General features: G+C 39.1%; 1 protein-coding gene and 1 non-coding gene across 2 annotated transcripts; both read right to left on the bottom strand.

Moving 5' to 3' along the window:
• Positions 1 to 891: 891 nt before the first annotated feature.
• Positions 892 to 974, bottom strand: trnal-cag. Its single transcript has one exon. It is a non-coding gene; the product is annotated as a tRNA-Leu (tRNA).
• A 10,788-nt stretch (positions 975 to 11,762) lies between these two features.
• Positions 11,763 to 26,105, bottom strand: sapcd1 (suppressor APC domain containing 1). The gene is made up of 4 exons (XM_041780283.1): positions 25,968 to 26,105; positions 17,366 to 17,536; positions 17,122 to 17,277; positions 11,763 to 11,879 (listed from the first exon to the last, which is right to left on the bottom strand). Exons 1-4 carry the CDS (start codon positions 26,064 to 26,066, stop codon positions 11,790 to 11,792), a joined length of 516 nt encoding a protein of 171 aa, XP_041636217.1. The 5' UTR covers positions 26,067 to 26,105; the 3' UTR covers positions 11,763 to 11,789.
• Between the last annotated feature and the right edge of the window lie 216 nt (positions 26,106 to 26,321).

Genomic DNA, 26,321 nt, shown 5'->3' with positions numbered 1-26,321 from the left:
TCCAAGTGGACTGGCCATTTCATGGTGAGTTCTTCATAGTCATTTGGCAGCAATCTCAGGGTCAGAAGATTGATGTGTCCACTGAACTACATTCCAGAATTGCTACTGCGGGGTGGTGTTCAATCGCAAACATGGAGAAACCCTGCAGAGCCGTGTATTTCTCAATGGAGGAACAGACAATCTTTCTTAAAAAAATATGAGGAGTTTAAAGCAATCGTCCAGGCCAGAAGCAATGCTGTCACCGCAGCAAAAGCCAGGATGAATGATTGCAGAAAATTGCGAACTCTGTCAATGCATAAATTCGTCAGATTATACAATATTAATTCATGGGACAATATAAACGGACAGCTCTCTGATCACTCAGTTTCACTTTATTATGGCACAGATGTTTGGGGCAGAACTTCCTCAGTGAATTTTGTGTTGTAATATTACAGTTTTTCTTAGTTGCTTTGGTACATTTCTCAAATCATCCTCAACATTTGCAAAATGTTGCAAACAATTCTTACAAATAGCAAAACACCATGGATTACCTGCAAAAGCCAGTCTCTTTCTCAAAACCCTTAGTTCATCTCTCAAAAGTAAATATCTGTTACAATGAACATGTCAGTGCCATCAGAATGACAAGTCCTTGTGTCATTGTGTACATGCAGTGCTGTAGGAAACAACGACGACAGCAACACTGCACAATGTGAGAACAGTATGACAAATATTCCATTAAAGCTACGTGTATATGCAGAAATCTTGCTGTGCACTTCCCAGACATGTTTTTGAGTGTGAAGGGATTCGAGATTTGAAGAGTCTTAGCAGCATGTCTACTGATGCTCAAGATATTGCAACATGCTGATGCTGCGTTTCACTTTACAGACAACATTAAGAGGGACAAGAACATACTGTCAGAAGTGGGATTCGAACCCACGCCTCCAGAGGAGACTGCGACCTGAACGCAGCGCCTTAGACCGCTCGGCCATTCTGACTGTACAAGCATGCTTCTCCAAGGCCAGGTCTGGCAAATATAGACTTGGGAGCTGTTTTCAGACGCAGGAGTGTTTTTACACCTCACAGCTTAGACATGCTGATTTAAGTCTGTTCCAAGATTGGACAAAAAGTAAATCAACACTGCAAATCTGCCAAAACAAGCAGACAGAACCACTTTGGAGGAACTGTCAGCCTGATGGGCTAATCAACAATAATTAAATTAGTGGCAAAATTGACATAAACAGTGGTTGAAGGGGATTAACAAGTGGCTGCAATGACTTTAAAGTGATAAAAATGGGTGGAAATTTGGGAAAATGAAAGGTTATTATAACCTGGTATAAAGGTGTAACTAAGGCAGAAAAATAGGAAGAACTTGGCAGAAATTGGTTGAACTGGCATATCAAATTATGAAATATGGTTAAAATGAGCAACAATGGGCATAAAAAGTGGTTAATAGTGGCAACACTAGGCCGGTAAAGGCAACAACAGGCAGAGAGTGGCAAGAATTGGTTTAGAATTGGGAAAAACCACAGGATAAAAGTGGTGGAAAGGGTTTAAAATTCACAAAAATGGGTTTTAAGCAGCAAAAATGTGTTGAAATTAACAACATTGAAAGAAAAAAATGATAACAACGGGTTAAAATTGAACAAAATTGGTTTGAAGTGGCGAGTTTGATATTCTTATTTTTTAAGGCATCTGGAGACCCACTCTCAGTGTCTCGCGACCCTCAATGGGATCCCAACCCCAACGTTGAAAACCACTGGGCTATTATAATGTAGGGTTTATTTTATTGGGGCCCACTTCTGTTAGCAGGTGCGGACGAACACATATCTTAATATTTCTGAAAATATCTAAATAATGAAACAGTTTTTAGATAAAAGAAAGGCCAGAGTACTCTTGTCACTCTCCTCTGTTGGATTTAGTGAAGTATGCTGATAGCCATTCTTTTTAAGTGATTTAGAATCAGGATACCCTGAGGAGTTTTGTTTCATCATGCAGATATCCTTAACTGATCCTCTAATTAACACTTAAACATTTAAATCTTAAATGTGCCACATTTATCACTAACTGATCCATAGATTAAATATGATATCATTAAGGTTCAGTTCATGTTCGACCTTTTCACACTGGGAGAAAGAGGGGAACGTTTTGTGAACAGTTTTTTATCTTGATGAAGAAAACCATGTCTGCATCTCCGCCCAGATCACACCCACCATGCTAACTCCAGCCTAAAAACACAAGCAAGTTGCCGCAGACTTCCACTGAGTCCTGATCCAGAAGAAGCGTCTTCTCTTAAATCAAAACCACCACACTGGTTCCAACGTGGCGAGGATTTAAAAGCACCAAAACACCAGATGGTTGTAAGGAGGCGCTGACAGGGTAAGTTCAGCTAACTCTAGATCATTCCAATTCATATCATTGAATTATTTTTAATCGTATATTTTCGTATATTTCACCAGAAAGGATGGAGAACATTCCATGTGTCCACTCACTGGCTCTCCACAGCTACTCCATGGATACGCGTGGAGCGCGCTACAGACTTGGACTTCCTTTCCACATAGACTCTGCATACATGGACTCTGTGCACGGCCAGAGATTTCCCTACAGACAGCTATATTTCCCCTTTCATGGAGCTCTAGGTGTGTGTGAATATTCCTTCGAGCCCGCGTTCATCAGGAAAAGGAACGAACGGGAGCGGCACAGGGTGCGCTGCGTAAACGAAGGTTACGCGCGGCTCAGAGAGCATCTGCCGCACGAGTTTGAGGACAAACGGCTCAGTAAAGTGGAGACCCTTCGAGCAGCTATTGACTACATCAAACACCTACAGAGCCTGTTGGACTTAGACGTGTCCGGGATGGAGATGCCACATGAAGGCGCGCGTAATTGCGCGCAGCAGCTGCAGAGGACAGAATGCAGCAGTGACTAAAACTCCAAAAGCAACATCAGCATCAACGGGGAAATATTTTTCTGAGTGAGCAGTTTACCTTTATGTTTGAGTGATATGAATGGTTTAAGTGTCTGATATTGCCAAATGTAAAGAGAGTCAAACTATTCCAACATAAACCACTTCCTCTGTTTTTTTTCCAGTCTTTCATCGAGCATTAAAGTGGTTTACTTGGAGGGAGTGTTTGAATAAGAACAGTCTAGCTGGTGTCACTTAAATAAAGTTTTAAACTTTATCATTTTAGCGGGAAATTTTATGTTTATTGATATATTTAAGTCCCTGAAATGTTCATTTTAAAGGATAGGTCAAGACTGGTGGAAATGTTGCAATGGCCAGATAAAGTGGTGAAAAGGGGTTAAAATGTGGCATAAAAGGGTAAACAGGGAAAAGAGGGCAACAAGTATCAAAAAGGGGTTGAATGTGCAATAATGGTGCAAAAACAGTAATGAAAATGGATTAAAAAGTGAAAAAATAGATGAAAAGTGTCATAAGTAGAGGCACGAGGGAGATAAAGCATAAGAAAACTGGTAGAAATGGATTAAAGAATGGGAAAAATTCAGTGAGTGGGGCAAAAAGGGGGGAAAGTATAAAAAGTGAGTTAAAAGTGGCAAAATTATAGCAAGAAGAGCCTGGCAAAGCAGTGAAAAGGGGTTAAAAAGTGGCACACGGGCAATAATTACAGAAAAGTGGCTAAAAGAGGTTAACGAGTGGCAAAATGGGTGAAAAGTGGCAAAAATGATCAAAATTGGTTGAGTGGCAAAAAACAAAGATTGCAGAATTTGCTAAATGAAGCAGTGAAAAGCAGTTAAAAAGTGTCTAAAATTAGTTGATATTGTGCTAAATCACAACTGGGGAGGGCCCATTTTCTGGGTTTTCAGGGGTCCACTCTCTGGGATTTGAAAAGAAATACAAATCCAATAATATGTTAATTAGGCCAAAATATTTATTTTTGATTTCTGTTTATAGGAAAGTCCAACCCCAAGGATCCCTGTCAAGACTAAATCTGGCCCTTGAGTACTTGATGGCCCCTGCTTTAAAGCATAGTACATGCATTTTATTAAATCTGTGAGGGCTTGGAATTGATCCTTTTTTACTAATCTCCACAAGATGATGTTAATTTAACCATATGGAGAAAAAACATGCAAAAAATGATAATACATAAAAATCAAAGTTGCTGTTAATCACTGACACATCCCAGGCTGTAATAATTCAACAATAAACTACTGTGCATGTAGCAAATTGAAAATAATTCATTTATCTGTTTTGCTTTCTTTAAAAAAACATGGTGGCATCATCTCACAAAAGCAGCATTCAAAGGGTTAAAATCTTTAAAATTGATGAAAATTGGATTTTAAATATTTAGGTCACCTCTAGGTGAAAAAAGGCCTCAATGAAAGTAGAATAAAATATTAACGTATAATATTTTATAGTTGTATGAATCTGACTAATATTCATTATAACAAACCTGAAGTGTTTTTTTAAATTTTACAGCAAATAAGAATAACTGTTACCACTCTTTGCCACATAATTGAAACTTTAAAAATTGAAGACACAAAAACAGCAAAGATAGAAAAAATAAAATTGCGGGGAAGAGGAGAAGTTGAGCATCACGGCAGATTTGTAGAGCCAGATTTTTGTGTTACATTTAACATTTGTGAGCATTTAGTTCCTGTTGAGTCCACACTAATATAAAAGAGAGCAAACAAGTACCTTTGGGCGGTCAGCGTTCCCTCTTTAATATCTTACAGAGTTTAGCCACATTACTGAGGAGCAGCTCTGCATGCTGTCTCTGCCTTCAGTGCATTAAAGCAGTCCTGGAATAGTAAACGGTATCATAGTCTGGTGTCATCATGTTCGTCTCGTCTCATGTGCTTCAGAGCATTTTTTGTCTGTCCTTGTTTTTTTTTTTGCCAATTTGGCATTTATCACTGTAAAAAGTGCTCATGTTGATAAAAGTGAATCATCTCTCCTTCAATAAAATAAACTCTGGTTGATTCTAATGCAGTTTAGAATTTTTACTGATGAAATTGTAAATGTATGAAGCAAATGATTCTAAGATAAAGTCGGATATCCTTGTATACACTGTGTTTAAATTATTATGCAAATATGATTCCAATTAAACAAACATTAAATTTGAAAGAGGTTTTAAGCAGTATGGTGGAAATAAAAGATTGTTCATTTAAAGGCGTATTAATGAGAGTTTCTGAAAGGGGAATTTATCGTATTAAAAGTGCAGCTGTTGGTTCCTCTGAAGCCCCAAGAACCTCTGGATGCAGGATCCTCTAGAAGCTCACTGATGTGTTTAAAACTGTATTTCAGCCAATGCCCACAAAGAGAAACCATTACAGTGGTCTCAGAAATACATGAAGACTCATTTTCAGTTTTATTCACTGATGGATGCGGGGCAACACTGGATGGTCCAGATGTCCCAACAAAACTGCAACGCCAGCAAGCAGGGGGCGGAGTCACGTTTTGGGCCGGAATCATAGGAAGTGAGTTGGTGGCCCCCTTTCAGGTGCCCAAAGGTGTTAAAATGACCTCAGCATTAGAATCTGATTATAGTGCTCAAAATGAAAATGAAAATGAAAATACAATAACAGAAATGCTTTTTAATTATCCAAATATTGATGCATTTTTGACTCCTAAATAAAGTTAAAATTCAGTTATTAAATGTTCATTTAAATTTTCATTTCCATACATGCAATTTTCCTGATATAATTCAATTGAAAAAGAAACGGACGTTTTATTTCTAGATTTTCAGAGAAGGATCCGCTCTTATAACTAAAATAGTAAACACATTATTAGAAATGCTTTTTCATTTTTACAATGATTGTGCATTTTTTAAATTCAAAAACGAAAAGAATATTCAGTTATATTCAAATAATTTTCACATTCAATATGGAAAATGTTTGACAATCTCTCATTATTTCAATGAAAAGTCTAATTTGAAAAAAGGCAATAACAAATGCTTTTTAATTTTCAAAATATGTGTGCACTTTTTGACTCCTAATAAAGTGAATATTTAATTATTCAGTTTTCATTTTGATTTTCATCTTCACTGTGTTCAGTGTTTGACATTATAACAATAAAACAGACATTTACATTTCAATTTACTTACTTTGGAAATACAGTCTTAACTGTAATTTTTAGGATTTTTTAATGTTAAATTGTGTAATTAAATCTTAAATAATAATGAATATGTTTCTGCAATGGTTAATAAACCAATGTGTAGAAGCTGTTTAACCGAAATGATATTTTTAATGCTAAAATATAATTATTATTGTTATCCATGAATTTTCAAATTTACTGATTTACAAAAAAACTGAAAATATACTAAAGCACATTATTATGTCTTGATTAATATGTCAAATTATAGTTGTTTACTTGCATTCCTGAACAGAAAAATGAGTTTTAGTGGTTGAATTTTATGCTTGATTCATTTCTGACTTCTCAGAGAAGCCCAGTGAGCCGGCTCAAATTTGGGTGAATTCAGTTTGAAATCCCTCATTCCTGTTCAAAACGGTAAAACGTGGAGAGCTGACTGAAAATGAAAGCATCTGCATTAAAGCACTTCATGATGCTGGATGGTCTCTGAGACAAATATGACAGGTGGTCTAATAAATTGTTTAAGCACTGTATATATATATATATATATTTGATGTGCCAGTAACAGGTGCTGGCAATCTAGAAATCACACCTGAAGTCAGTTAGGATGTCTAAAAGTTGACTCAACCTTTGTATTGTGTGCCTGTGTGTGTCACACCAAGCATGGAGAAGAGAAAGAAAGAAGGGCCGAGAATTGTCTGAGGACTTAAGAAGCAAACTTGTGGAAAAATATGAACAATCTCAAGGTTAAAGACCATCTCCAGAGATCTTGAAAGTCCTTTGTCTACTGTGTGTAATATAATCAAGAAGTTTATAACCATGGAACTGTGGCTAATCTCCCTGGACGTGGATGGAAGAGAAAAACTGACAAAAGAATGCAACACAGGATAGTTGGAATGGTGGATAAACATCCTCAGTCAACTTCCACACATATTCAGGCTGTCCTGCAGACTCAGGGTGCAAAAGTGTCAGCTGGGACCATATGTCGTTGGAGTTTGCAAAAATGTACCTGAGTAAGCCTCAATCCTTCTGGGAGAACATTTTGTGGACAGATGAGACTAAGATTCTACTGTTTACAGAAAACAGAATGAGGCCTACAAAGAAAAGAACACAGTACCTACAGTCAAACATGGTGGAGGTTCAAGGATGTTTTGCTGCCTCTGGCACTGGGTGCCTCGACTGTGTGCAAGGAATCATGAAATCTGGAGACTATCAAAAGATTTTGGGCCGCAATGTAGGGCCTAGTGTCAGAAAGCTGGGTCTGTGTCAGAGGTCATGGGTGTTCCAGCAGGACAATGACCCCAAACATACCTCAAAAAGCACCAAGAAATGGTTGGAGACAAAGCTGGAGAGTTCTGAAGTGGCCAGCAATGAGTCCAGATCTAAATCCCATTGAACACCTATGGAGAGATCTCAAAACTGCTGTTGCAAGAAGCACCCTTCAAATCTGAGAGACCTGGAGCAGTTTGCTAAAGGAGAGTGGTCCAAAATTCCAGTTGAGAGGTGTAAGAAGCTTGTTGATGGTTATAGGAAGTGATTGGTTTCAGTTATTTTTTCACAAGGGTGTGCAACCAAATGTCAAGTTGAGGGCGCCAATAATTTAGTCCAGCCCATTTTTGGGGTTTTGTGTAAAATTATGTCAATTTTGTCTTTTTTCTTCTGTTTTTTTGTGTTGTTCCAAAGCACATAAAGGAAATAAAAATGTGCAACAATTTCTAGGGGTGCCAATACTTTCATTGATGACTGTTTATAGTATAACATATGATCAACCAGTAGCCTGTGACTTTGATCGGCTAATTTATTTTTGTGGCGTTCAGACTAGCACACTAGCATAGCTGTATACGTGGTTTTAGAAATACAGAAATGACTCCTGAAACTAAAAGTCTGCCTTCTGCTCACAGTCTCCATGATTATTTCTCTGGAAGCTCTTCAAAGACCACCTACTGGTGGTGCCATCTCAGGGTCCCCAGGAAGTTTTTCCTCTTAATAGCTTAAGGAATGCATTTATCAGGGAGCCCTCAGCCTCTCAACAGGAACTCCCTGAAATACTCCTCTTTCTCACCCTGTCTGTGTTTCTACCTCCCACCTCTGCTGACCTGCACGGAAACAGCCATTCCTGATATTAAGTCACACCAAAACCACAGTTTGAAGAGGAAAACATGATAGTGTATACAAGCAAAGGGTGGTGGAGAGACCAGCAGGGCGTAGCGTCAGTGAACCATGCAGGTATGGAAGAATGGCATTGACAGCCACAAAGGCATGACAGACCCATAACAGAAGGTGTTTGGATGTGCAGTTTGTGAATTAGAGACGATAATTAGCCAAGTGCTGGTACCCGGGGCTTGATGGTTCAGCGGCTCTCTGAAGATAGACAACATGAAGCTACTTAAAGGAAAGCATCCGCCATAATGGATGTTTTCTTTCCTGATGCACACAGGCTGATTCTTATCTCATTCCTGCTGGAATTCCTCCAGTTTACTGGAAAAGCTGTTGCTGACGCAGGGATGGGATTTATCTCTGGACTTGCACCAGATTCAAAACTTTCAAAAACTCTGTTTTAAAGTTGAGATAGAAAATGTAAGCTAAATGATAAGCAAATATCTGCAGAAGCTTCATAAAGATTATTTTTCTTTGTGGTGGAGATTTTATCCGTACTAATGCTGCTAATGTTGCTCTCTGTGTAAGGCTGCAGATTTGTGCGAGATAGGAAACAAATATTTCCTGCAAACATGCATGATGACTCAGTTAGATAAAGTTTATCAGCTAAAGTCAGATCAGTGTGGGACCACCAGGTGAGGCTGATGGGACGTGTCAGAACAGAGAAAGCCCTCATTCTCAGACGGAAACGGAACAACTGTTTGTAGCAGGCTGCACAATGATGCAGGAGTGTCCCTGCACACTGCAGGCTACATGTAGATGCACATCTTCTAAAACACTGATTTGGCTTTCCTTCTGTGGCACTTTGAGAGTCTGATTTAACTTTTAAGCTAATCTAGAGCATGCTAATGTTCATCAGTATACTCAAAATAAGGGATTTATGGACTTTTTCATGTAAATGCTGGACATGTTGCATTGCTTTTAGATGCCATATCCTCCCAATACCCTGCACTTATCTGGACATTACATTTTAGAGATAATCATCCAGTGTCCATTTAAGTAGCTTGTTATGTTGGGAAATTTCTAAGAAATTCTGTGGAATTACTATGAAGATTTTAGGGGAATTTTTGCATATTTCGAGAAATTTGCTTGGAAATTTTCAATGTAATATTGGAGATATGCTTGTATATTTTGAAGAGTTTCACTGGAAGTTTTTTTTGGGGGGGGAAGTAACTTAGAAAAATGCAGGCATTTTCATTGGAATTAAGGATGTTAAGTGAAATTTGTTAGGAAATTTTGAGGGATTTTTCATTAAAATTTGGAAATTACGGTATTTGTAATTTTACGGCATTTTATAAGAAATATTATAGAATATTTACTTTGAAATTTGGGAGAATTTGCTTGAACAAATTCAGGAAAATAGGTGGAGTCTTCTGGGAATTTGTATGGGTCACTTTAAAAATTTCATTGAAAAATTCACAGAAATGTCAGCAATTTCTTTTAATTGTCAGGATTTTTTGTTGAGTTTGAAAAGGAAAATTTTCAAAGAAACTCAGAACTCTCAGTGAAATAACAAAATCAGATGAAAAATGACCCCGCCATGCGTCTCTCAATGACTGACTGTACAACCAACAACTGACCAACTGGCCGACACGACAAAACATCTGCTTTAAAACTGATCCAGTATTTTCTGCAGAAACAGGGCCTTCTGGGGATTTTTGGAAAAAATCCTTCCTGTTCAAAGAAAATACTTAAGTACTATTTAAGTATTATTAAACGTATCAATCAGCCAGCCAATCAGAAGGTTTGACATAAACACTGGGTACCAAATTATTATGCATAACTGTTTTTGTTCATTTTCCTAAATGGTCTATTTAAAGGGCAGTCAATAGGATTTTAATTCTGAACAGTTATAGTGTAATCTGGATTTTATTAAACAAAATCACCAATGATGACGATGGCCTTTCTTTTTTTTTTTTTTGCAAAATAACTTAAAATGCAGAGTTCCAAATTATTATTATTATTATTATAGACAGAGTTTATGCCCAATAGTTTCTAAAGGATAGAAAACAGAAAACTGTTGTGATTTTTTTGCATTAAGACAGGGGTGTCAAACTTAAGGCCCGGGGGCCAAATCCGGCCCGTGGTACAGTTGTATCTGGCCTGCAAGACCATACGATCTTGCTATTATAACTGGCCCACTGGTATGGGTTCTGCAGATTTCCTCCAGAATAAAAATGTAAACTTAACCTCGATGATTTAAAATATCCTTGTTAAATTATAAAAATTTGAAAAAAGTAAAGAGTAAAAATACTTAGACAGAAAGTCAGGAAGGTCAGAAAATAAGTTAATGTTGTCATTTCATATTTTCAATTTTGCATCTCACAGTTCTGACTTAGACTTATAATTTTGACTTCTTTCTTGTTTTGACCTTTTTATATCATAATTTAACCTTCAAAATTCACAATTTAAAATTCTAAGTCATATTTTTACCCTTTAAACCTGTAATTTTGACTTTTTATCTCATATAATTGCATTTTAAAAACATTATTTTGCCTTTAAATTTCATGTTTTCCCTTTTGAACTAAAAAGTTTGACTTTTTGAGCCTTTGAACTTGTCTATTTGACTTTTTTTCATCTCAGAATGATTTATTATCAGTTTTATTTTTATCATATTTTACTAATAGTGAAAATGAGATGACCTTGTTTGGCTCTTAGGCCTAAATTCAGAGTCTGTGATTGACTTTGAAATTCCTGGCCTAAATAGTCCGGCCCTCAGGACGTCTCAATGGTGCAAATCTGGCCCCAGACTCAATATGGGTTTGACAGCCCTGCATTAAGAGTTTTTTTCCTTAAGTCAAAGCTATTTCAATCAAAAGCATCTTTACAGATCCATCTCCATATTAGGAGCTCTTCTCTGATCTCACCTTATCTCTCAAACATCCACTGACGTTGTAAATCCACGTAGAGTTTCTGCCTGTATTTCCTCTGAAGATGTCAGAATTGTCTCTAGAGCTGCTTTTTGGAGGTAAACTGCCCTCTGTTAACCCTAGAGCGTCCTTTTAAGGATGCTCCACAGGTTCTCCTAGGGTTAAAGGTCAGGGGATGATGGTGGCCACACTGGGAATTTTACTCCCTTTATGCCCTGAGCAGCCAAGGCCTCAGTGGATTTTTTTTACAGAATGGGATGGTGCGCCATCTTCCATAAAAATGATTTTATTCCAGAAGGCATGGTTCTCCTTTTTATACCGTGGTAGGAGATGGCCGTCAGGAACTCCTGTGAACAACATTATATTTATAAAGCAATAAAAAGCAAAAATACTCAAGGAAAGAACAAAAATGAAATCCCCACATACTTTCTTTTGCCACAGCTAGAATCTTTTCCCAGCTGTCAACCACAGATATATACATTATTTTTGAAGCTGATCTTCTTCTGCTGTACATCAGAACCAAAGCTGGTCCACATTTATGTGAGGATTATAAGAGGAACTATTCAGTGAAGCTGTCATATGAACAGCTGAAGATTTCTAATAGTTATGAACATGAACAAACCACACAGAAGCACATGATTCATGTTTCATAGTACTTTATTTATCTAAATAAATATTTACAGTTTAGTCAAACAAGTAGAGCCCATGTGCCCACCTGTACCTGAAAAAAAAAGTTATCAATGTGCCTTTAGTTCATCGAGCTGTTCAAGCAGAGCGTCTTTTTCCAGCTCCAACAAGGAGATCTGTCGATTCTTGTTGCTCACTTCCTGTGAAAAGAAACCATGAAAACATTATCATCGCCTCACTGTAAAAGCACTGTAAGACTTTATTTTAGTGGGTCCTAGCAGTTATCTACTCATTTCTCATGAAGAAGGTGGTAATTACCTTGTAAACTTGGCATTTTACCAGCATGGTAGTATTAAGTATTTATCTAGTAATAATGCATTTATTATCAAGTAATTCCTTGAAATATTGTGGTAATCCCCCACCCCCCCAAAAATAGTGAAAATTCTTAAAAATTTTTTAAATCCCATAAAAAAACTCCCAAGTTTCATTTAGTAATCCCAAAAAGCCTTAAGATTCAAACATTGTCCCCCCCAAAAATCCTCAACTTTTCATGGAAATTCCCCAAAACATCAAAAGAAATTTCACCCAAGATTTCCCAACAAATTCTATAAAATTCAATAAATAATTATCCCAAAATTCAGTGGTAAAATTCCTGAAAATCAACAAAACATCCAAAACAAAAATCAAAACAGATACCCTCAAATATCCCCCTCTGCATGTCTGACGGCTCAGGCTATGAGAAGAGCTCAGAGGCATTAACCCTTTCATATGGATTTTTTTAGATTATGTAAAATACATACCAAGTGAAATTATACACCACTTTCCACATTATTCAGCAAATGACATTTTTTTCTTATTTTCCTAAATATTCATGCAAATGACAGTCAAGTCATCAGCTGTTAGAGCATAATTCAAATGTTTTTGAACAAACCTCATAATGATAACCATTATTTAAAAAAAAAAAATAAAAACCTCAAAATGCACTGTTCCACATTATTCTGCAAAACAGAGTTTCAGAACATTTAAAGGGTTTTAAAGAACTGGAAATACTCAGTTTTTGAATTTGCAGCATTAGGAGGTCATATTTACTGAAATCAAAGCTTTTTCAATCAAAAACATCTGAACAGGCCAAGTTCCATGTTAACATAGGAGCCCTTCTTTGATATCACCTTCACTATTCTTGCATCCATTGAACTTGTGAGTTTTTGGAGAGTTTCTGCTTGAATTTCTTTGCAGGATGTCAGAATATCCTCCCAGAGCTGCTGTTTTGATGTGAACTGCCTCCCACCCTCACAGATCTTTAGCTTGAGGATGCTCCAAAGGTTCTCAGTAGGGTTAAAGGTCAGGGGAGGATGGGGGCCACACCATAAGTTTCTCTCCCTTTATGCCCATAGCAGCCAATGACACAGAGGGATTCTTTGCAGCATGAGTTGGTGCATTGTCATGCATGAAGATCATTTTGCTACAGAAGGCACAGTTCTTCTTTTTGTACCATGGAAGAAATTGGTCAGTCAGAAACTCTGTAAGATTTGCCGAGGTCATTATCACACCTACCAGCTCTCTCCTCATGACTCCGCCCCCTCCTTGCTGATGTCACAGCCTTGTTGGGACATGGTGGCCATCCATCAACCATCCACTACTCCTCCATCTGGACCATCCAGGGCTGCACGACACTCATCAGTCAACAAGACTGTTTGAAAATGAGTCTTCATGGTATTTCTGGGCCCACTGCAAACATTTCTGCTTGTGAGCATTGGTTAGGGGGGGCTGAATAGTAGGTTTATGCACGACTGCAAGCCTCTGGAGGATCCTACACCTTGAGGTTGGTGGGACTCCAGAGGAACCAGCAGCTTCAAATACCTGTTTGCTGCTTTGTAATGGCATTTTAGCATCTGCTCTCTTAATCTGATGAATTTGTCTGGCAGAAACCTTCCTCATTATGCCTTTATCTGCACGAACGCGTCTGTGCTCTGAATCAGCAACAAATTCCTTCACAGTACGATGATCACGATTAATTTTTCATGAAATATTGAATGTTTTCATTCTTTGTCCAAGGCATTGCACTATTTGATGCTTTTCGGCAGCAGAGATCCTTTTTCTTTCCCATATTGCTGAAACCTGTGGCCTGCTTAATGATGTGGAATATGTGGAACAGTGCATTTTGAGGTTTTTATTTTTAAAAAAAATAATGGTTATCATTATGAAGTTTGTCCAAAAACATTTGAATTATACTCTAACGGTTGATGACTTGAAAAATACTCTGACTGTCATTTGCATTGATATTTAGGAAAATAAGAGAAAAATGTAATTTGCTTAATAAAGTGGAAAGTGGTGTAGATGTAACCCTCTGAAGCCTGATAACTCAAAAAATAGCTGGAAAATTCTTATTTTTTGGTACTGAGATGTTTCATTAACCTTCTAACAAAATCCAAAACAAGAACAATTACCATACAATTTCACATGTGTAATTTTTGTATCATATGATACATTAGGGGTGTTTTTGGCAGCTGGGGGCATTTTTTAATCATTAATCAGAATTTATACAAAAGGTTCTTCTATTATTACTGACCATGTTGATTAGACAGAGGTCTCACAAAATCGTGCAAACATGATACAACTGGCTTTAAAGGGTTAAGCTGAGCCAACATTTTCTGGGGGCTCAACTTCATGAGTTGGTGCAACTACTTGAGTTGTTTTCTACACTCTTAGATATCATGCATTAAAACTGATAAAAGCTCTATTATTCTAATAATCAACCGTATGCAGAAACGCAGGAATTTCATGATCTTCTGACACATTTTCAACAAAAACAAAGAGAAAGCAGTGGCTATATTGCACACATGCCCTGGCAACATTAGAAAAGTAGATGGAACTGGCATGGAGCGAGGGTTCCACCTATTGTCCCAATGCTGCAATGTATTAATTAGTTATTAGTTTGTAATTTTTTGATCATGGAAAACAACAGATTTGACAATACTGGCATCTAGGACTTCTATTTTTGTTATCCTGGCATAAAATGGTTTTATTAATAACATAGATACTCCTTAAATAAAATAAAATATATGAAGGACATTTGAATTTGTTAGATCATTTCTTTGTTGTAACAATGCTTCCTGGTAATAAATCTTACTGTGAAAAGCCTGTTTATTTCCCTTGTAAATGGTGCCACATTTGTAAGGAGCATACATTTGTGGGATGAGCAGCAGAGCTAAGGATGTGGGTTCTCCTCTGCCAATGCCAAACAGCTTATTTTGCCATTGACTCTTGGTTTGGTGTTGTTTGGTGGATTGGACGGTTGGAAGAAACAAGACAGTTTGGCAATTTAACGATTTATTCATTTAACAAACAGGAGCCTCAGTAGCGTGTAGAAGCACCAGACACAGCCACAACAGCCTGGCTCCTCCTCCTCATGCTGGTCACCAGCCTGGTCACACACTGCTGTGGGATGGCATCCCATTCTTCAACCAGCATTTGAGAGATTGCCTCCAATGATGACAAGCCTCGTTTTTGTGGTGAGGGAGATGCCGCCCCACACCATCACACTGCCTCCACCAAAAACAGTTACAGTAGTGTGAAAAAGTATTTGCCCCCTTTCTGATTCCTGAGTTTTTTGCTGATTTGTCACACTTAAATGTTTCGGACCATCAAACCAATTTTTATATTTCAAAAGGCAACCCAAGTAAATGGAAAATGCAGTGTTTGAAAGATTCTTAATTTTTTAAGGGGGGGAGGAATCCAAACCTATCTGGCCCTGTGTGAAAAAGTAATTTCCCCTTTGTTAAATCATGAGTTAACTGTGATTTATCACTGTTTTTGGAAAGCTGAGTTCAGTTTCACTGGCCACACCCAGGCCTGATTACCTCCAGATTTGTTGAATGTAGAAATCCCTTAAATAGAAGCTGTCAGACAAAGTGAAGTCGGCTACAAGATCTCAGAAAGAAACACATCATGCCACCATCCAAAGAAATTCAAGAACAAATGAGAATCAAAGTGATTGAAATCTATCAGTCTGGAAAAGGTTACAAAGACATTTCCAAGGCTTTGGGACTCCAGAGAACCACAGTCAGAGCCATTATCCACAAATGGAGAAAACAGGGAACAGTGGGGAACCTTCCCAGGAGTGGTCAGCCAATCAAAATGACTCTGAGAGTGCAACGACCACACATCCAGTAGGTCACAAAAGAACTGGGAGTGGCCCAGCCAGGGTCCGGACCTAAATCCAACTGAGATGCTGTGGTGTGACCTTAAACAGCAGTTCATGCTGGAGAACCCTCCACTATGGCTGAGTTAAAGCAATTCTGTGAAGAAGAGTGGGTCAAAATTTCTCCACAGTGATGAGAAACAATCATCACCCGTTATCGCAAACACTGGATTTCAGTTATTGCTGCCAAGGGTGGAACAACAAGTTATTAGGTTCAGGGGGCAATTACTTTTTCACACAGGGTCAGATAGGTTTAGACCCCCCCCCCCCCCCCAAAAAAAATTAGATAATCATTCAAACACTGCATTTTCTATTTACTTGGGTTGTCTTTGTGAGATATAAAAATTGGTTTGTTGATCCTAAAAATTTAAGTGTGAAAAATCAGCAAAAAACTCAGGAAATCAGAAAGGGGGCAAATACTTTTTGACACCACTGTACTCCATCAGTGCAACAACCAACATAGTGTTCTCTGCGTCTTCTCTACCCTTTGGCCCTGTGATCCAACTGCTGTAAGCACAATCTGGACTCATCACTGAACACAACAGGTGCCAATCAGGCACCTGATTTTAAGCATCATTTAAACAAGAGTCAATAGAAACAGTAAAATAAGCTGTTTGGCATTAGCAGAGGACATTGGGCAAATTTTTCATGGGCACAACCCATATACTCAGCTCTGCTGCTCATCCCACAAATGCATGTTCCTTAAAAATGTGGCACCATTTCAAGGGAGCTAAACAGGCTCTCCAACGATATAAGAGTTATTGCCAAGAAGCATTGTTACAACAAAGAAAATTCCACCACAAAAAATTTCCTGACTCCTCACTTAGCATAAACAAACAAGCTAACCTTGTGGTCTTTTTGCATATAACTGTTGGTGGCTCTTGCGGTAAACCAGTAAAGATATGCTTTTGATGAGAATTCTCATCACTTTCATCTTCTACGTTCTTAAAAACATTTCAACCACTTAAATATCAGTTTTGACCTCAGACAGAACAAAAGAAAACAAAGACAGAACAGAGCAAGCATGTTCAGTAGAACATCAGTACTCCATTTCCCCATGAAAGAGGGACATTTTCGTAGTTTCTTCAGGAATTAACTCAATATTTGGCCTAAAAATCTTTATCTGTTAAGCTCCAGTAGAAAACGGTCTGAGTAAAAACATAAATAATTTTAAAGCCATTTTTATCTGTAAACACAGCGCTATTATGACACCACTGCACTAAAAACCACTGAGCCCTTACCTGAGTCAGTACCGTGTTGTGCCACCTGAGGTCGCTGTCTGCCACTGCTTCAGGCAGAGAGGGGTTGCTGCTGCTGGTGACATTGGGCTCACTCATCACGGTCCCCAGAGAGCCGTTTACCCGCTGAATACAAGACCTGAGGAGGCAAGAGCGAGCCTGAGGAGAGACAGAGAGGGAGTTCTTAGGAGACCACATCACTGTAAGGGGCTCTGATCTGGTCCCTTTACTCAGCCCGGATCTGTACCTCTGCTGTGCCCTCCTGGGGGGGCCCGAACCAGCTCTTGGTCTCAATGTTGTCCTGCCTCGCTCTGTTCTCCTCCAGACGCTGCAGGTACCAAAAGCGGGCCTTCTCTAGAATCTCCAGCCCAGAGAAGAGTGCATCCTTTTCCCGCTCTAGATCCTTCATACGCTTAATCTGAGAGCAGATGGACATAGAAGGGTCAGGTTCACATCAACATTCATGTTGGTTATCCCCTTAACTTCCCTTCTACCTATAATTTCAGGAACTTTGCACTCTTTCCTATCTCTTTAAAGGAAAAGTGTGCTAAGATATCCCCTGTAGGTTGCTGTTCTAGTAGAGAAGTTGGGCTAAAATGCCCTTTATGGTGTCCTTAGGAAGGAGTAGGATAAACAGATTTTACTTGCAGTGGATAAATATAATAAAGGGCCTTTCATGGTGCAGCTTTAGAGGAGCAAACATGATAGAGTACCTGCTAGGCTTCTTTTCAAATGGTAAAAACCTGATAAACTGGATGATGTAGCCGCTTTCATATGCCTCATCCTGAGGATGGTTAAGTTAGTAAAACCAATCTTATGATGGTTAAGATATGCTTAGTTATTTGCTATGCTTAAATGGCTAGTTAATGGCTGACAAGGCAAATAGCAAGTCCTCTTAAGGGTTTGGGGGAGGCCAGTCAGATTTCAGGGGGCCCTGGTCGACCCTGGCTACTACTGGCTCTGCCCCTTAAACACCATCGGTACTCCTAAAAGCCGTTGTAATCATCAGGGCATTATAAATCAAAATGTTGTTATTATGTTGGTTGCCAATGTGTTTTCCATTTACAGCGTTGTCATCATTTATTCACAAAAAACTCAAATCAATAAATTCTTCTTGTCAAAATGTTTGTTTACAGAAATAGTATGTTAGCACTGCCTTGTGCTGAAACAAAGAAGTATGATACAATCAAGCTTCATGCTTAAATGTGGGCCATATTTCATTTAATGTTTAGAATTTGCTGAGGGCCAATATTTGGCCTCAGGGCCATAGCTTGGACACCCCTGACATAGGTTGATGAAAAATTTTTTTGCAAAAAGTGGCCAAACAATGGCAAAAATGGGTTAAAAGTACCAAAAATGGACTGAAAGTGTCAAAAAGGTAGCAGAACTGGGTTACAGGTGGCATAAAAGGGTTCAAGGTTGTTAAAAGGTGGCAAAATGGAGTCAAAAGTGATGAAAAAATTAATTGACGAAATAAAGCCCATAGCAAAAGTGGTCAAAAAGAGGCAAAAATGGTTAAATGTGACAAAAAGTTCCAAAAAAGTGGCAAAAATGCCACAAAACAGCACAATGGCTCAATGATGCCAAAAGAAGCTGCAAAACTGGGTAGAAAAGTGATTAACTTGGTGAAAAGTAGAATGAATAAATCATTTTAACACTCGATACCAATAACAGCCCGCCACACTTCCATCTCTAAATGAGATAACTGCTAGCCAGGATGCTAACACCAATGCTACGAATCCAGCATGCACTGATAAGATCCAATAAATCACAACTGGCGAGGGCCCAATCCCTGTGGCCCAGTCAGATCTGTGGGCAGGGCTGGTTACAGTACAAAGTTGTAGTAATAATGAACGGTTGCACAGATTCCCAGCGCACACCTAGACTTGCCTTTACCTCGCCACACCGTCAGAACCGCTGCTCTAGGTCGCTGTTTGATTGGAGACAATATGATAAAATGTCATACGGTGCTCAATGACCCAGATTAATGCCCTCAGAGGTGCTCTTTTGGTGGAGAAAATTTAATTTAATGGTGTTCAGGGTTTACTATCAAGGTTAATATACAACCCCAATTCCAAAATAGTTGGGACACTGTATAAAATGATAGTACAGGCTGCAGATGGTGGAAGATTCAGCATCTTTACAATTTTATGTTGAGGAACATTTTTCTGACATTGTTCCACTATTTTAGGTGCAGTTTTTCTGTAGATTGATGAACCTCTGCCCATTTTTATTTTGAGGGACTCAGCCTTTCTAAAATGCTCCTTTAATACCCAGTCATGTGACTGACCTGTTGCCTTTTAACCGCACTGATTGCGAAATGCTCCTCCAGCTCTTTTTCATTAGTTCCACTTACTTTTCTAGCCTTTCACTGCCTTGTCCTGACTTTTTTGAGATGTGTTGCTGCCATCAAATTCAAAATGAGTGAATGTTTTTTTCCTGAAATGGTAAAATGTCCCACTTTAAACATCTGATATGCTCTTTACTTTCAATTGTGAATAAAATATGGGTTTATGAGATCTGACAGACTTTTTTTGAGTTTGGGGTTTTAAGATAAAGTGTCATTAAAAGGCGTTTGAGGAAACTGTGAAATGAGTGGGTCATCATCGTACAAGTGGAAAAATGTGAGAAACTGCCTCATGGGTGCTGTTTCTATAAATAAGGTTAGGCAGGTTTCGGTGGGTTTTTGTGCTTGTATGTAAATGTCATTGACACCAGAGGCCTGACTCACAGCAAACCCCGGCATACAGCTCAGTGTAAAGCAGCGATGGTTACAGCGCTGCCTGTTGTCTTCCAGAGGCCCCAAGGCTTTGTTTACATGAGCAGAGCCGATCTACAGAGCAGCAGGATGCCTTTAGTTCTATTGTCTACACTCAGCTGGGTGACATGCTCTTATAATGGGCTCACACAGAGCTAACAGCGCTGCTATGACCACAGAATCATAATACACGGAGGGGATGATCCACCTTTGGTATCATGAGATCAGGACATAGTTACTCTGGAACATAAACCCACCTCAATCACATGAATCAGGAGGACGTTATAACTCATGACACCTCTGTAATACAGCTATTTTTATCCACAATAGATAAACATGTTTAAAGGAACAATTTCATCTCCTGTTCTTTATGTAGGCCTGCATAATTACCTGTACATTTGTGGCTGTTGTTTTCACACTCCAGTAAAATCATAGATCAACTCTTAATGGAAAACTTTGCTATATTAAGACTTTAACAGGAAGCTGTGAGGAGCAAACTTGACATGTGGGAATGTGTCACTGGGATGACTAAGGCCTGCAACGTCCAAAATAATTCCCCAAACCCAAACAGAGACGGAAAGGTGGTGACTAAAATTGGTCTCACTTTATAGTCAGCAAGAAAAGAATTTAAATATCAATTTTGTGAATAAAATGTTCAAAAATTATTCCACTGGAGACTGGATAAGTTAAAAATAACAGAACCCTGTTAATCATAACTAGAAATCAATTTTGTTGGCATAGTGGAGCAGTAAAAGGACGAAATTCATGTCTACAACCTTTGACAATATTTCTTTGTAATAATGGAGCATAAGACAAATTCTTGAGACGGACCTGGATGCAGTCAAGGACCTCCACTTCATACCGGTAGTCGGACAAGCGCCGCCATAACCCCCTCACATGATCTGACTGGCTTGATGCCATAACTGCCAGCCAATCAGCACTAAGGCCTGAGTGGCACTGACCCAGAGAGTGTGCAGTCTCACTTCCTGTTTCCTGCTGTGACAGTGTTGTTCTGTGCTGTTGTCATGTTGACAGAGCAGTGCTACAGTCATGCACTACTTAATCCTAAACATCTAATATGGACTACCCTTATTTGAAATGGCATAAAAAGGAAAGCTTTCACTGAAAAGTTAAGAGTCTGTGTTTACTTTGGTCTTTGGATTGGTGAAAGGCTGAAAAATGGTTTCATTTACATTTTACACTTTAAAAAAGATTAGAAAAATAACATGAATATAGAGATGAATAATTAGTATTTTTTAAATGTTATTTTCGGAGACAGGAAGTTGTCACGTATCTCTCTTCGAAGCGGAAAACTCAGGCTTTTTATCTTTCCTAACCTTCCTACCCAAGTATTTATTGAGGTTTATTGAACAAAAGCAGTAAAATCCTCAGTTTTAATTCAGCTCCCATAGTCTTAACTCTAAGAGCCGAAGTCGCAAAATTGCAACAAGCAGCACTGCTGAATTAAACAGGCTCCAGCTGCAAATATGGTGCCTAATGTTGTTACTTCTTTACACCAGGAGATGGCGGACTTGAGTAACTTTAACCAGAGCAGCACTTGTTGGTGTGTTTCTATTCAAAGTTTAGGAGAGAGAGAGTTTTGAAAGACGCAACCCCGGTCGAGGAGATGAGGAAGCGGTAGTAGTGGTTGTAGTCAGAGCGTAACGGAGAGAAAGAGAGCGAATTGTAGTGAGAATATTCACAATGCCAGGGGACATAAAAGAATATTCACCCTCTGATGATGACATTCAGTCATCCGGTGAGACCATGGGTGAGACTCACGGTGCATTTGTGAGCAGCAACAGAGAGTCCGGGCGACCATGACAGTCCACAAGCAGCACATGCTGAAGCCGACGCTTCGCCTCACTGTGGCCGGGGTTGGAGTAATCGAGGAGGCGACGTGGTGGGGATAGCAGGGGGGTCAAAACACCACGAATAGTGATGAGGTAGCGGAAAAGAAAAACACAGCGGAGGTAGGGTGGACGTGCTAGAAGTTGTAGGAGAAAACGCACAGCCATTGGCGGTGGAGGCCGCCTGGTGATTTCAGTATATGCAAGTTAGATGAAAAATTTGGGTCACACTGAAGATTTTTCTCATTTACAGTATGCCTTTATCTCTAACCACTTTCAAGTTTACAGCCTTTTGAAATCTTGACACAAAATTGAATATTTTCTTGAAAAACTGTGGCACCTAAAGGGTTAATTTAAACACTTTTTCTGAGTTGATATAATTCTTAAAGGGTCTGAGTTAATTTGACTCTTTGGAAAGAATCCATGTTTTAACTCTCCTGTAGTGTTCATTGTAAACACCCAAAGTGTTGATTTTTAGTCACACAATCATGGGTTATTTCCTTACACCTTGGGTGTAAATTTAAAGAGTTAACAATCATTGACAAACTGAAATGCACTTGTCATACTTTATAAAGATTTCCTCCTCGCATTCTACACCGGTGGCAAAATCAGGTGCTCTAATAATGACAAAGGAAACGAATGCAGAGCTAAGAAATGCCTCATAATGGAAACTAGCAAACCCCACTTACTGTAAAACATATGCTGTCACAGACAAAAAGAAAGTCTTACTGTCTGTGGATAGGAAACTTTGATTTAGCAAAAAACAAGGTGCTTAATGTAAATAATGAAAGTTATAGCTCATATCTCTTGATCCTTTAATGCAGTGGTTCTCAAATGGTGTGGCATGGTGCACTGGTGTGCCTTGAGGCTAGTCTAGGTGTGCCGTGGCAATTTGTACCACCATGCCTGATTACTATGATTACAAAAGCATTAAAAAAATGGTCAAGCTCTTAGAAAATGAACATTTTCAGTAGTGTTTCTGGTATTTTCTTTTTGCACCTTTGTTGCATATGCACTTTTTAAAAATAATTTGTGTGTAAAAATGACTTAAAGAGGTACAAAAAGTTTGGTGCAGAATAGATTGCCTTTATAACAACTGTTAATTAAACTGATAGGGCTGAAAAATACGCCACAAGAATATAAATTCTAACATGTATTTGTGAAATTAAGTTGTTCCAAAATGGGCCTGCATTGTCAGTTTGAACAACCATGCATTCTTACTTAAACTATACGTCAACTTTAGATACTTTAAGAACATTTAAAGAGGCGATTTTGCATGGAGATTACGATGGTGTGCCTGGAGATTTTGGCTTTATCTCAGGTGTGCCTTGTGCAAAAAATGTTTGAAAATCACTGCTTTACTTTATAAAACTTGAAGCCAGGGCTATATGTTTTCAGCAGCACTACTGTTGACAGTCATGGAGTTTCATCTGGTGTATTTGTGTCAGTGAATGACAATCAAGAACACGTCTGAGACGCCTCAGGACCTCCTGACAGAAAGTCTAGCATGTCTTATTCTAATCCTGCCCTCCAAAATGTGTTCTGTGATATCAGCCATGGTGGCCAATGACACATGGCGTGCTCTGTATGCATGCAGTCACAAATGTAAACAAACCAAATGGCAAACAGAAGAGTGATGGAGCTGTTGCTGTGAGAGGTCACAATGAGGTAAAGTTGGTCGAGCTCTGACAGCAACATTCCTGACACACCTTAGCAGCCCGGAGAAAACTAACGTTTACATTAGCATCACGCCAGCATGTTATTCGTCATATTTGTAAAGACAAACAGATGCATCAAAGTCGCATCAGTCGCAGTGATGTTGTCCATGAAGCCTGTCATGTCTGTCGGTCAATCCCAGCATGATTTTATGGGTCTATGATCGTCTAATCTGAAACAGTGACCATCGTAATAAGACAATTATCATGTAGTCTGACCTCAGCTTAAAGGTCACATACTTTACTCCTTTAAGATCAAGTTTATATTGTTCTCAGAGGTCCCCAAAACATGCCTGTGAACACTCCAGTACTGGATTTTTGCTTGTCTAAAACCCCTTCTGTTTCAGCCCTGCTCACAACCAGCTGTTTCTGTGTCTGTGGCTTTCCCATTTCCCAATGCATGGGGGCGGGGCTAACTCCCCACATGACATCATGAGGGGAAAATCTGAGAACAGCTTATTTCAGCACACATCTTCTGAAAGGTGGAGAAAGGGGTTGGGTTCTGATTCTTGGGAGGATTGTGGACCGGCGGGGGGAAAAGCCTGAAAACATATAACATATCAGACGTTGAAACTGAGACATTTTACCTTTTTATGAAAAATATTAGCTCATTTTGAAATCTCAGACTCGTGATTTTCCTCTATCTACAGTACATCCTGAAAAGATTCAGGGAATCTGGAGAAATCTCTGTGAGCGAGGGACAGAAGAAGCACTGCCGTCTTCTCTGGGCCAAAGCTTATTTAAGATGGATTGAGGCGAAACAGAAAACTGTTCTGTGGCCAGATGGATCCAAATTTTAAATTCTTTTTAGAAACCACAGAGACCAGTATCATCCAGACTAAAGATGAAAGGGACCATCCAGTGCCTACTGAGTCCTGCTCCCCAGAGTGACCATGACCCCAACTGGGTGAAAGCAAGCTCTGTGTTTTAATGGTAGCCTGGGAAACACTGGCAGCAAAGCAATTACACAGTATTGTGCTGCGTTTCAGCATCAGATAACTAAAAAGCCATGATTTACCACGTTTTTTATCCTTGATTGGAGAAGGAGAGTAAAAGAAGAGCGCCGTGTCTACGGGCCAAAACTTTAGACGCCAAAATGTTGGACTGTTACTGTGTTTCTACTGACTTCAAGCTAGCGATTGCTCTGTAACGAAGGAGCTGTACTGCTTATCTATAAACAAATGTTCACACATTCAAAAGAATATATATTGCATTTTTAAAGTAAAAAAAAAGAAAGAAAAGAATCAACTCAGGGTTAAAATACATGCATACATGAGGTCACAGTAGGGGGAAGTTTGTCCAGTTTGACTGGTAGATTCTGAACAGACTCGTCTACACCTTTCGATGCCAGTCCTTTCTCTGAAATGCCATATTTTTTATTTATAACACACTAACTATTGTATTTAGACTCTGAATAACTGTTTAAGCATATGGTTTTGTGTTTTAAGCTTTTAAATCGTGAATGATGATCATTATGATGGAACATTTTCACCCAGAAAGTGGACGGGACCGGCATCGTTTGGGCAACCCAGATGGGTTGAAGCTATCTAGGCGTGGGCAGCTTACACATCTGGAAAAGCAGTATGAATGATTTAAAGTGGAGAGAGGTTTTAGAGCAACATCTGCTCCCATCCAGACAACGTCTCCTTCAGGGAAGGCCTTGACTACATCAGCAAAGACAGTGCTAATCCACATACCACATCCATCACGACAGCATGGCTTCACAGACCTGCCTGCAGTCCAGACCTTTCACCAGCAGGGAACATTTGGAGCATCAGGAAGAAGAAGACCAGCAGAGCAGCTGAATCCCCTGATCTATTTTTATTCACATTTTACAAAGTGTCCCATCTTTTTTAGAACTGAGGTTGTAGAAATGTGAAGTGAAATCAGAAAAACTGAAGAAACATTTTAAGTTCTTGTATGTAAAAGTCTGGCTGTGCCACTGTGCTGAATCAAGAATAGGGCTTTTATTTTGAAAGTCCCCAATTCCTTTTTGTGCTCGTTTTGGCCTTTTGAATGACAAAATCTGATCTCATGAGATAGAAATGGACATTTTTGACCCAAAAAGTATACTATTTGAATTTTTTAACAAAGATAAAATACCTGTTTTAATTTCTTTATGATCTATGTCAGAACTACAAATACAAAGACCAAAAACATCCTCTGAATGTTAAAAATGGGTTTAATTCTGTTTCTTTTTGAAAGTTAAATCAAAAGAAAATAAATTATTTGAACGTGTATCGCTCCTTCTATTAAATGAGAACATATAGAGACTTAAATCCCTTATGAAGTATTTAAAAGTCCAGATAAGGTGGTCTAAATGTACCGTGAGCTGAAGAAGGTGTTTAATACTGGAGAGACAGCTACAGCTAGGTCTCGCTCATACCCTCTGCTGTTCTGCTGTTCATCTGAGTATGGAGCTGACAAGAATCCCCCCCCAAAGAGAAACACTACATCCACTCACAGGTATCAGATAAGATCAAGCCCAGTCTGCCTTCACACACTCAAACACTCCTTATCCCTCACCCATAGGTAGAAGCGCAGAGCGTCCAGGCTGTACAAGCTGGTCCTGAGGGGAATGATAACCACGGTGTAGGAGCCAGAGCCAGAGGAGCGACCGGCCATGGAGAGGAGATCATCTGACAGCTACCACTGCCCCATACAGCTGGCCGGACAGCAAACAACAAGCACAGCTCCACACGGCAGGGCTGACTCACAATAATACCAGAGAGAGAGAGAGAGAGAGAGAGAGTAAAGGCAGGGGTGGAAAAAAGCAGCACGATACACAGGCACAGGCAGCAGGGTGCCCCGGGGCGAGGTAATGAAAAATTCCACATGTCACTGCCATGACTGGTTAATCGACATCCAGTGACAAAGACA

This window comes from Cheilinus undulatus, linkage group 23 (assembly GCF_018320785.1).
Source record: "Cheilinus undulatus linkage group 23, ASM1832078v1, whole genome shotgun sequence".
Classification (NCBI taxonomy): Eukaryota; Metazoa; Chordata; class Actinopteri; order Labriformes; family Labridae; genus Cheilinus; species Cheilinus undulatus.
Note: the sequence above shows the minus strand (reverse complement) of the source record. Positions and strands in the feature narration are given on the sequence as shown.

Excerpts from the sequence above, each read along its gene's own strand:
- sapcd1 (XM_041780283.1), bottom strand. The coding sequence starts at position 26,066 with ATGGCCGGTCGCTCCTCTGGCTCTGGCTCCTACACCGTGGTTATCATT. Across the intron at positions 17,537-25,967 it reads CTCTGCGCTTCTACCTATGG|ATTAAGCGTATGAAGGATCT; the intron begins GTGAGGGATAAG and ends ATCTGCTCTCAG. Across the intron at positions 17,278-17,365 it reads CCCAGGAGGGCACAGCAGAG|GCTCGCTCTTGCCTCCTCAG; the intron begins GTACAGATCCGG and ends GTCTCTCCTCAG.